This window comes from Cydia fagiglandana, chromosome 24 (assembly GCF_963556715.1).
Source record: "Cydia fagiglandana chromosome 24, ilCydFagi1.1, whole genome shotgun sequence".
In the NCBI taxonomy this organism is placed as follows: Eukaryota; Metazoa; Arthropoda; class Insecta; order Lepidoptera; family Tortricidae; genus Cydia; species Cydia fagiglandana.
The window spans coordinates 416,155-428,768 of NC_085955.1; the positions used below are offsets into that span (position 1 = coordinate 416,155).

Here is a 12,614-nt window from a genome sequence, read left to right on the forward strand (position 1 = left end):
AAATTTTGAGTTGTTTTCTTGTATTTGCTGGTAGAATTGACTTTTAAATGGTGATTTTGGATGACAAATATTTAATAACATTCATTTGGATTTGATTTTGTTTGATATTTTACATTTAATATTTGCTTCGGGTTCGTGTGGTGAAAAACCTTGTGTTTCACTCGGGGGCAAATTTTGTTTAACCCTCGTGCTTTGAAACCCTCGCAACGCTCAAGATTCCATTTTTAGAACCACTCGCTACGCTCGTGGTTCAATTTTGGAATCTTTCGCTTGCTCGGGTATCAATATTAGCACGAGCGGTTAAACAACAACTTTGCCCTCTTGTAAAACAAATAACTATTGTTTTAGCGCCTGAGGGGCTAAGCGGCTTCTAATGTATTTAGCATCGTTAAGTCTTTATAAGGCAGAGGGAACATATTTCCCACTTGATTTTGTACCTTATTTATTTCAGTGATAGGGTTCAATTTTGCATCATTTCTGTACCCTTATGCCTTTTAAAGTTAGGTTTGAATGCTATAAAAATACATGTTTATTCCAGGTACCTAGAGGCACACTTACGCCTGCGAGCAGCGCAAGTGGCACGCGCGCAGGGCGACGTCGTGCCGGAGCCGCCGCCATACAAGGTACGGTCACTGAATTTAATTATTGAGTCGTTTATTTATTTATTACTGTTCGGAGATCCAACAGCTGTTAACATATCTATAGCTTTTATAAATGTGATAGTAAAAGCCAATCAAAGGTTCTCACCACTAAATACAGATTAACAAAAAACAATTGGTACCACTATTGCACTATATAGTTTGTCAAAGGACTGTCTCATGACTCTCATGTCAATCATAGACAGAGAGAATCATACTATCTTTGTCTTACACTAGTACTAACACCCAAAAGAAAATAATGAATACTCATACTTTGGGTGTTAGGAAAACTATACAGTTTTCCTGGTTCTTACTGACTGACAAATTGGTTTGACCAACTATACCTATATTTTAACGCCAAAGGCAGAGTAACTATTTTTAATTCGGATTAACTAAAGAAGAAGCTCACTTTATACTGGACACTTCATAGCTTAGCTATTAAAATAACAAAATTAGTTTGACACCTAAATGGCTCAACAAAAGAATGTTAATTTATCTCTGTAGTGAATGTGAAATAATTCTCTAATTTTAGGCATCAAAATCATCCCCCGAAGAAATACAAGAGCAAATAGAACTGCTGCAGTCAGTGGCGTGGTCGCGTTGGGCGCCTGTTGACGAGCTAGTAGAGCTAGGAGGCATCTCCTTACTGCTGCAGGTGGTCGGGCTGGCCTACGAGTGGAACTTCAACGGCAGGTATATGCTCTATGTACATATATTGTATGTCATCCCCCGATACAAGAACAGATAGAACTACAGTCAGTGGCGTGGTCGCGCTGGGCGCCTGTTGACGAGCTAGTAGAGCTAGGAGGCATCTCCTTACTGCTGCAGGTGGTCGGGCTGGCCTACGAGTGGAACTTCAACGGCAGGTATATGCTCTATGTACATATATTGTATGTCATCCCCCGATACAAGAACAGATAGAACTACAGTCAGTGGCGTGGTCGCGCTGGGCGCCTGTTGACGAGCTAGTAGAGCTAGGAGGCATCTCCTTACTGCTGCAGGTGGTCGGGCTGGCCTACGAGTGGAACTTCAACGGCAGGTATATGCTCTATGTATATTGTATATCATCCCCCGATACAAGGACAGATATAACTACAGTCAGTGGCGTGGTCGCGCTGGGCGCCTGTTGACGAGCTAGTAGAGCTAGGAGGCATCTCCTTACTGCTGCAGGTGGTCGGGCTGGCCTACGAGTGGAACTTCAACGGCAGGTATATGCTCTATGTATATTGTATATCATCCCCCGATACAAGAACAGATAGAACTACAGTGAGTGGCGTGGTCGCGCTGGGCGCCTGTTGACGAGCTAGTAGAGCTAGGAGGCATCTCCTTACTGCTGCAGGTGGTCGGGCTGGCCTACGAGTGGAACTTCAACGGCAGGTATATGCTCTATGTATATTGTATATCATCCCCCGATACAAGGACAGATAGAACTGCTCCAGTCCTAGTGGAACTATGAGAGATCCTACTGCCACAGATCGTTAATGTGTTTTTTTTTTATTGTTCAGAACACATACAGTCATACATATAGATATCATACATATAGCTTAAAAAATATATAAAAACAAACCTGGAGGTTCATAATGTAAACATCAAAAAATATATTACCTAGGGCCCGTTTCTCAAAAGCTTGTAACATGTAATACAAGCGGTTGTCATCATTTGACAGCTGTTGTTAAAAAGGAACTTCCACTTGTATTACAAGTTACAAGCTTTTGAGAAACGGGGCCCTACTACTAATAATTATACTGATAATTTACTTTATAAATAACTGTGTGGTGTTGGTGGCCTATGAGGGGAACTTCAACGGGAGGCATGCCTTTCTATGTTATTTTTTTGACTTCGTATATTCATTACAAGTACAATTTTGTCTGAATAAATATGACTCCACTCCATTTTGCTTCAAAAGCAAAACATGCATCCTTCAATCTAAAATAAGCCTTATTTATTACCCCTCTAGATCGGAAACGGTCCGCTCAGCGCTAGACGTGGTGTCCGTATGCTGCGTCGCGCCAAGAGTCCAACTACTACTAACGGAAAAAGTGGACATGCGAGACGCAGACATGACGACTGGCGTCAACATCGTGCTAGGTAAATATGGACCTTAATTACAACGTGTACATTGAAAACGGTTCTACAAGTAACGGCTGATTTAGACGATGCGAGAACTCGCATGCGAGTTTCATTACATTACGGGTTTTGAGCGGTCGGGTGAATTGGACGTAACCAACAGTCCGCAATGTAACTAAAATAGCATGCGAGTTCGCGCGCCGTCTTAATCAGCCCTAATGCTTAACAAATGTGGGCAGGCGAGTTTTTGCTATATACGAAATATCATTTGATATTTACCACTTGTTTTTCGGTGAAGGAAAACATCGCGAGGAAACCTGCATACATCCGCGAAGAAATTCAAAGGTGTATGTGAACTCCCCAATCCGTATTGACTTATTGAGCCAGCGTGGGGACTATAGCCCAAGCCCTCTTGCGAGTGAGAGGAGGCCAGTGCCCAGCAGTTTATTATTATTTAGCCGAATTATTTAGTATGGAGACGGCCACTATATGACTGCACCGCTATCCTAGGAAAACCGATCTTAAGGGTAACTTACTGTCTTTGTTTTAGGCGCGGCGGACGGCGAGATCGCACCGGAACCGGAAGTGCAAAAAGCGGCGCTCAACGTGCTCGTCAACTGCGTGTGCGCACCCGTGCACAGAGTGAGTTATTTGTTATTATTATTGTTTGGGGGCAGTTGTTTTTGTAGCCAAAGCTTACCTACTTTCAGCCTTAGACTTTTAACAGATACAAATCAATGTAAATATGATTGTAAACAACATTTTTTTATTTGTAGGCAGGCACATCGACGACGCGCTTCTCAATATCGGGGTCCAGCAAGAAGAAAACAGCGCTCAAGTCTTATGAGGACGTCATACAGAAAGTCTGGGAGAGCGTGCGCTCCAACAACGGGATTATGGTGAGTCATATGTAGAGCGACATAGACCGAGCGAGACTTTGTCTAGAAAACAGCGCTCAAGTCGTACGAGGACGTCATACAGAGAGTCTGGGAGAGCGTGCGCTCCAACAACGGGATTATGGTGAGTCATATGTAGAGCGACATAGACAGAGCGAGACTTTGTGTAGAAAACAGCGTTCAAGTCGTACGAGGACGTCATACAGAGAGTCTGGGAGAGCGTGCGCTCCAACAACGGGATTATGGTGAGTCATATGTAGAGCGACATAGACAGAGCGAGACTTTGTGTAGAAAACAGCGTTCAAGTCGTACGAGGACGTCATACAGAGAGTCTGGGAGAGCGTGCGCTCCAACAACGGGATTATGGTGAGTCATATGTAGAGCGACATAGACCGAGCGAGACGGGTGTTTTTTTTAAATAAATAAAATAAGATGATAAAGAATAATTATTAATAATTTTAATAAAGATCCTAGAGATAGTTATGACTATGTATTAAGAGTATAAGTGTTTTGGCATATCAAGAGCTGTAAACTTATACATGTATTTATTTAAAGAATAAAGGACATCCTGACACATATTCAATAAGCTGTGGAGCTTAAGATGGCTCGTTGTTGGTACTCAGACAACGATATATATAATATATAAATACTTAAATACATACATAGACACAACACCTATCACTCAGGAACAAATATATGTGCTCATTACACAAATCAATGGCGTTTACTGAGATTCGAACCCAGGAACATCGGCTTCATAGGCAGGGTCACTACCGACCAGGCAAGCTCTGTTTGAATTATGGTGAGTCATATGTAGAGCAACACCGGCTGAGCGATACTTTGGGTGAACTAAGCTCGTGTTTTAGATCCAAGATACTCAGATAACAATTCGATTATTCAATTTGTTAATCACTCAACTTATGTTTATCAATCGCACAGGTGTTCGATTTGAAGCCCTTATTTGTCTGCAGGTGTTATTATCCCTGATGATGGTGAAACAGCCCATCACGGACGCGGACCGGCTGCGAGGGCTGGCGTGTCGCGCGCTGGCCGGGCTGGCGCGCTGCGCGACGGTGCGCCAGATCATCTCCAAGCTGCCTCTGTTCACCACCTCGCAGATACAAGGTACGCATAAACTACTATCTTTTTGTTTTAAGGAAAAGACATAATTCGGTCTCTATAGTTCGTTTTTTAGCATTTAAAAAAAGGTAAACAATCTTGACGTGTCTTTTTATTAAAAAACGTTTTTGAAAAAACGTTTATGTAACAATTATGCATCATACGATTCTTTTGCCTTCATAAGTATTGGTTACTGATTTTTAAAAAGTGTTTTTCATTTAAGAGAGCGTCGAGGAGGGTAAATTTTCAGATTCTGTCAAATTACCCCATTTCACACACAAACGCAGCTCACACACACTACCTCAATTTACTGGGACAGGTCAGTGACCCCTAATGTTTTTTTAAAGGTGCTGTTTCGAGTTTAGTGTTAACTACGGACCTTCTTTGAGGAATTTAAACTGTCAAAGCTTTCCTTTGTGAGAAGACAGAGAAAAATCACTTTTTATACATAGCTTTCCTTGTTTGTTCATGTCATGTCATAGGTATGTGACGTATTAGGTAATTAATTATTTTCGTTGTTGACTTTTATTTGTATTAAGATAGGTACAAACGGCGATGCTCTTAACTGTCCATCGGTGGACCTTATGCCTTTTGTAATAAGGTTTACGAACTGTCAGTTAACAGTGTGGTCATGGGCGATGGTATGCGGTTTGTAAACATAGTCCGAATTTACCTACTCGAAAAAAGTGGACTATATCTAAAATGATCCCCTCATTAGTTATAGGGCTTGTAATATTTTTTTACAACTAAAGACGCTTATTATATTTCACTTATAACTTAATTGATAATAAGGCTTTAAAAACCTCTAATAAAATTCAGGTACTACATATGTACTACATTTATACTTTTGTAAGTCAGTAAGTGATGCTTATCGGGAAATCAAAGAACTCATAATTACCTATATAAAAATAATTAAATTTACTATTTCGTCTCACGTTCAATAAGGCCCGGGGCCGGGCCTTGTCACCCGCACAGACAGAGGGCCTTTTTAGCCCAAGTACAAGTTCAAGAATAACAGAGAATATAGTAAGTATAATTTAGTTTATTTATCTCAATTATACAATTTTCACACAGGTAAAATGTACATACATTTCAGCTTGTAGGTACTTATCATATAACGATCGTTTTTGTTATAAAAAAATATTTATTTATTACACTGTGCTAAACATGAGAACAATATGTTATAATCTAGTTCCTTTTTATCCTATTCAGTTCACATACATTGTTCGTGGGTAATAAGGCCTACAAAATTTCCCTTTAGGCCTTATTATCCTTCATCTGGAATTAATTACGCCTTAAATTTAAAATGGTATACAGGGTGGAAAGATAAGTCGGGCCCTGGAGGGAGCCTTAAATCCTTAAGCTGGCTCATTTTACTTAAAGGAGACATTCCTTTATTTTTAAAAAGAAACAAAACTGCATTAAAAGTATTTTTCTTTTTTAATTCAATTTGGCTTGTCAAACGAAATCTTAAGTACTAAATATTAGATTTTATGGATATTTTGTACGACAGACGAGTGTAAGACCTAATGTTTCTTGGAGAAATGTTATCATTAACATTAACTGTATCGACTAGTAGAATAAACTTGCAAGTTTTTATTTTTTTGAATTTTTAGTCGGTTCGAGTCCCGGGCGAGGCCAGCGAGTTTTAGAAAATCTTTGAATGCAGTTTTGTTTCTTTTTAAAAATAAGGTATAATTAAGGTAATTTCCCTCCAGGGCCCGACTTATCTTTCCACCCTGTATAGTAAATTAAGGCCTAGATTTATAAACGGCAACTAAGCCACTAGTATTGGGTTACCTATAATCATTTTTCCGTGAATGTACTCGTAAACCTCTATCCGTTAGTATGCGATTCATTAATGGACGCACCATCGGGACACGGTTCTTTAACACGTAATGTCAATAATCAGTGAACATCTTTAATTACGCTCAAATGCTTAAGTTTCAGTACAGGTAAAAGTACATATGAGCTGTACTTTTAATTGTTAGTACAATCGGCATCAAATAGATAGTGACGGCCAAAGTGACCAAATATAGCTATAGGATCTAAATGTGGACGAATAAGGTCAGGTGAAGCATATAAGGCCCACCTTTATTTTAACTGAAATAGTTCTATTAATCAGGATATTATTACCAAATCAATTCAATATAGATTTCTCATTTGTTCATGTTTCTTCATATACCAAAATAGTTATATAAATATTCCAGCGCTTTAGAAAAATACACGTTTTATAAAAAAAAACCGGGCAAGTGCGAGTCGGACTCGCGCACGAAGGGTTCCGTACCATAATGTAAAAAAAAAAACAAAAAAAAAGCAAAAAAAAAAACGGTCATCCATCCAAGTACTGACCACTCCCGACGTTGCATAACTTTGGTCTAAAATCACGTTTGTGGTATGGGAGCCCCATTTAAATCTTTATTTTATTCTGTTTTTAGTATTTGTTGTTATAGCGGCAACAGAAATATATCATCTGTGAAAATTTCAACTGTCTAGCTATCACGGTTCGTGAGATACAGCGTGGTGACAGACAGACGGACGGACGGACGGACGGACAGCGAAGTCTTAGTAATAGGGTCCCGTTTTACCCTTTGGGTACGGAACCCTAAAACCATACCATGTTGGTTCGGAACCGGGCCTTGTTACTTGCACTGACAGTTGAACACTGACTTGAACAGAAGTTCAAGAATAACAGAAAATATTACCGGGCCTTATTAGCTTTTATCATGAATTAATTTCATCTTCAATTTAAAATGGTCTATAGTAAAATACGGCCTACATGAGTCATGGAAAAACAAATTGTATTTTATTTAGAAAGTACTTATATGTTGTTCATAATCTTCAGTAAGCTGACTTCTAGGAGTCTATCTATTATAATTAATGTAGATTGACAGTTTACTTAGCAAATTGTACTTTTATACCTTTAGGTTTTATGTCGGAAGTATTTCAGCCAATTTGTACTGAAACAAGCATTTGAGCGTAATTAATGATGTTTACTGATTGTTAATCTTAAATATACCTATTATGTAGGGCACTTAAATTATTTTAGCGGACCGAGCGGATATGTATGTTTGTATACCACTTATTTATTTAAATAATTAAATTGTAATTCATTCAAAAAAAGGTTATTAAATGAGGGATATAGATACCTCACCTACCTTATTACAAAGCATTACAAAAATGTCCAAAGGCCAAAGCCACGCTGATAAGACATAAGACCTCATAAATACCTATAAATAAACGTTCACTGAAAAAACTTTAAGGCATTTCTGATAACTAATTATTTTTCGTTACTGAGTTATCGTTTTGCACCGAATATCAATGAAATAAAAGCACGTTGTTATTTGATAGATACATTTATATAAACATCGTCACATGAAACCAATATAGGTACTCGTAAACCATACCACTGCGATGGAAATATCGTTCTTTCAACTGATAATATAGCCACAAAAACTCGCTGAGACTGCAGGTCGAGTCTTGGTTTCAATTTCTTGATGATATATCATTGAATTAACTTTCAAAGCACGTGATAGCTCTCAGAATAGCAACAAAACTGGTTGAAACTAAAAATTTTATTGCTGATATTATGTGAACAACATTGCTTCGTCTTCATAAATAAAATTTTAATAATTTATATTGTTTACGTTAAAATGTGAAGAAATTTGTTGATAAATTGTCTATCTAGTATATTGACATTATGTCATATATGTTTTTAAAATGACGTAATATGAATGCCAGCACAATGAAAATTTATTCCAATAAGATAAAACAAATCTTCAAACTTTTTTAATTTTTAGTGAATTAGGAAGAAACTAATTACACTGATTTGGTTGTGTTCGTATATATTTTAAATAATTTGTTATATTTTTAAAGTATTATGACTTATGAATAAAAACAAATCAAAATTTTAATGACTCTGGATCTCCGTGTGACATTATTCATTTACCCTATTTATTTTGAACACAGTTTTTCACTGGTATCATCATTCGTATACGGACATGAATTTCTGTCAATATATATGACAAATTGAACTGTCAATTTGGAAAAAGCATGTACGCGTCCGCTTCCAACGGCCCACAGCGGGCATCTGAGGAGAAGGAGAATTTGACAGATATGGCGGATGTATGGAAATTTTACGAAAGTTTACGTTTACGATTGAATTTCTCTGTAGCCTTTAAGAGGAAAAATAGGAAAAGCCTGATTCGTTGTAGTCTAGTTATCTGGCTTTCGAAATCACTCGATTTTGTAGCATGAGCATCGATTTTTTTATACAAATTTTACTAAACGCTGACACTCGTTCATCACGTTTTAGGTACAACTTTGCATGAGTGTATTTATTATATTGTAAAAGATTCCAAATTTTCAAGGGTGATTCGTTGTAAACACACTCTTTGGGATAATAATGATATTTATTATAATTTTTTTTATCAAGCGATGTGGACGCTAGCGACTAAACGGTGACTGCCTTTTTCGCTGATTTTGCACGACGCAGTCTTAAAAGACTCGTTAAGATCGCGTAGTCTTTTTTTAATGTTAAAAAAACGAACTATACTACATAGTGCTTTACATTATTTGTAATACATATTTCTATTCCTTTTCAGTGTTGATGCGAGATCCAATCTTACAAGAAAAGCGTCAGGAGCATGTGATGTTCCAAAAGTACGCGTTAGAATTGTTAGAGCGAGTCTCCGGGAAGAGCAAACACATGGGCGCCGAGTTCGAGACCTCTCTAGCTAATATACATCGGGTAAGATTCGACTTTAGTAGTATCATCTTGTTATTTGTGTTTTCGTTAAGTTTTGCAGGTAGCTACATGTACATCCGTTTTACACCAATTTTGGTGGCCAGCCGTAAGCCGCGCGTGGCGCTGTCGCCACCTAGCGGCCATATCTGTCCCGATCGTACAGACGCGTTTCGTTAGAGAGGGCGTCTTCTGTACCTAGTACTATTATTTATTCTGTGCTATTATATATATTGCAGGCGAACGTGGTAGCCCAAACCCGCATCCATTACAACGAGCGTCAACTCCTGCAACTAGTAGCGGCACACCTGGCAGCGCGTGGTCTAAGCGAGAGCGCCGCCACGCTACAGCGCGAGGCGGCGCTCCCCGCGCCCGCGCCCGCGCAGCTGGCGCCCCCGCCGCCGCCCGTGTACACGCCGGCCGCCCCCGCCACGCCCACCGCGGCTCCACACAGGGTGAGTGTACACAGAGCGCCGCCACGCTGCAGCGGGAAGCCGCCCTCCCCGCGCCCGCGCCCGCGCAGCTGGCGCCCCCGCCGCCGCCCGTGTACACGCCGGCCGCCCCCGCCACGCCCACCGCGGCTCCACACAGGGTGAGTGTACACAGAGCGCCGCCACGCTGCAGCGGGAAGCCGCCCTCCCCGCGCCCGCGCCCGCGCAGCTGGCGCCCCCGCCGCCGCCCGTGTACACGCCGGCCGCCCCCGCCACGCCCACCGCGGCTCCACACAGGGTGAGTGTACACAGAGCGCCGCCACGCTGCAGCGGGAAGCCGCCCTCCCCGCGCCCGCGCCCGCGCAGCTGGCGCCCCCGCCGCCGCCCGTGTACACGCCGGCCGCCCCCGCCACGCCCACCGCGGCTCCACACAGGGTGAGTGTACACAGAGCGCCGCCACGCTGCAGCGGGAAGCCGCCCTCCCCGCGCCCGCGCCCGCGCAGCTGGCGCCCCCGCCGCCGCCCGTGTACACGCCGGCCGCCCCCGCCACGCCCACCGCGGCTCCACACAGGGTGAGTGTACACAGAGCGCCGCCACGCTGCAGCGGGAAGCCGCCCTCCCCGCGCCCGCGCCCGCGCAGCTGGCGCCCCCGCCGCCGCCCGTGTACACGCCGGCCGCCCCCGCCACGCCCACCGCGGCTCCACACAGGGTGAGTGTACACAGAGCGCCGCCACGCTGCAGCGGGAAGCCGCCCTCCCCGCGCCCGCGCCCGCGCAGCTGGCGCCCCCGCCGCCGCCCGTGTACACGCCGGCCGCCCCCGCCACGCCCACCGCGGCTCCACACAGGGTGAGTGTACACAGAGCGCCGCCACGCTGCAGCGGGAAGCCGCCCTCCCCGCGCCCGCGCCCGCGCAGCTGGCGCCCCCGCCGCCGCCCGTGTACACGCCGGCCGCCCCCGCCACGCCCACCGCGGCTCCACACAGGGTGAGTGTACACAGAGCGCCGCCACGCTGCAGCGGGAAGCCGCCCTCCCCGCGCCCGCGCCCGCGCAGCTGGCGCCCCCGCCGCCGCCCGTGTACACGCCGGCCGCCCCCGCCACGCCCACCGCGGCTCCACACAGGGTGAGTGTACACAGAGCGCCGCCACGCTGCAGCGGGAAGCCGCCCTCCCCGCGCCCGCGCCCGCGCAGCTGGCGCCCCCGCCGCCGCCCGTGTACACGCCGGCCGCCCCCGCCACGCCCACCGCGGCTCCACACAGGGTGAGTGTACACAGAGCGCCGCCACGCTGCAGCGGGAAGCCGCCCTCCCCGCGCCCGCGCCCGCGCAGCTGGCGCCCCCGCCGCCGCCCGTGTACACGCCGGCCGCCCCCGCCACGCCCACCGCGGCTCCACACAGGGTGAGTGTACACAGAGCGCCGCCACGCTGCAGCGGGAAGCCGCCCTCCCCGCGCCCGCGCCCGCGCAGCTGGCGCCCCCGCCGCCGCCCGTGTACACGCCGGCCGCCCCCGCCACGCCCACCGCGGCTCCACACAGGGTGAGTGTACACAGAGCGCCGCCACGCTGCAGCGGGAAGCCGCCCTCCCCGCGCCCGCGCCCGCGCAGCTGGCGCCCCCGCCGCCGCCCGTGTACACGCCGGCCGCCCCCGCCACGCCCACCGCGGCTCCACACAGGGTGAGTGTACACAGAGCGCCGCCACGCTGCAGCGGGAAGCCGCCCTCCCCGCGCCCGCGCCCGCGCAGCTGGCGCCCCCGCCGCCGCCCGTGTACACGCCGGCCGCCCCCGCCACGCCCACCGCGGCTCCACACAGGGTGAGTGTACACAGAGCGCCGCCACGCTGCAGCGGGAAGCCGCCCTCCCCGCGCCCGCGCCCGCGCAGCTGGCGCCCCCGCCGCCGCCCGTGTACACGCCGGCCGCCCCCGCCACGCCCACCGCGGCTCCACACAGGGTGAGTGTACACAGAGCGCCGCCACGCTGCAGCGGGAAGCCGCCCTCCCCGCGCCCGCGCCCGCGCAGCTGGCGCCCCCGCCGCCGCCCGTGTACACGCCGGCCGCCCCCGCCACGCCCACCGCGGCTCCACACAGGGTGAGTGTACACAGAGCGCCGCCACGCTGCAGCGGGAAGCCGCCCTCCCCGCGCCCGCGCCCGCGCAGCTGGCGCCCCCGCCGCCGCCCGTGTACACGCCGGCCGCCCCCGCCACGCCCACCGCGGCTCCACACAGGGTGAGTGTACACAGAGCGCCGCCACGCTGCAGCGGGAAGCCGCCCTCCCCGCGCCCGCGCCCGCGCAGCTGGCGCCCCCGCCGCCGCCCGTGTACACGCCGGCCGCCCCCGCCACGCCCACCGCGGCTCCACACAGGGTGAGTGTACACAGAGCGCCGCCACGCTGCAGCGGGAAGCCGCCCTCCCCGCGCCCGCGCCCGCGCAGCTGGCGCCCCCGCCGCCGCCCGTGTACACGCCGGCCGCCCCCGCCACGCCCACCGCGGCTCCACACAGGGTGAGTGTACACAGAGCGCCGCCACGCTGCAGCGGGAAGCCGCCCTCCCCGCGCCCGCGCCCGCGCAGCTGGCGCCCCCGCCGCCGCCCGTGTACACGCCGGCCGCCCCCGCCACGCCCACCGCGGCTCCACACAGGGTGAGTGTACACAGAGCGCCGCCACGCTGCAGCGGGAAGCCGCCCTCCCCGCGCCCGCGCCCGCGCAGCTGGCGCCCCCGCCGCCGCCCGTG

The 12,614-nt window shown here is 48.0% G+C and overlaps 1 protein-coding gene across 1 annotated transcript in view; it reads left to right on the forward strand.

The window, feature by feature from the left end:
- Positions 1 to 12,614, forward strand: part of LOC134676299 (protein mahjong) — a 68,015-nt gene that overhangs the window by 24,041 nt on the left and 31,360 nt on the right. Inside the window, exons 14-21 of the mRNA XM_063534674.1 lie at positions 539 to 623; positions 1,171 to 1,331; positions 2,596 to 2,726; positions 3,256 to 3,347; positions 3,482 to 3,604; positions 4,573 to 4,726; positions 9,325 to 9,470; positions 9,704 to 9,919. Coding sequence (XP_063390744.1) covers positions 539 to 623; positions 1,171 to 1,331; positions 2,596 to 2,726; positions 3,256 to 3,347; positions 3,482 to 3,604; positions 4,573 to 4,726; positions 9,325 to 9,470; positions 9,704 to 9,919 — 1,108 coding nt within the window. The remainder of the gene's footprint in view (positions 1 to 538; positions 624 to 1,170; positions 1,332 to 2,595; positions 2,727 to 3,255; positions 3,348 to 3,481; positions 3,605 to 4,572; positions 4,727 to 9,324; positions 9,471 to 9,703; positions 9,920 to 12,614) is intronic.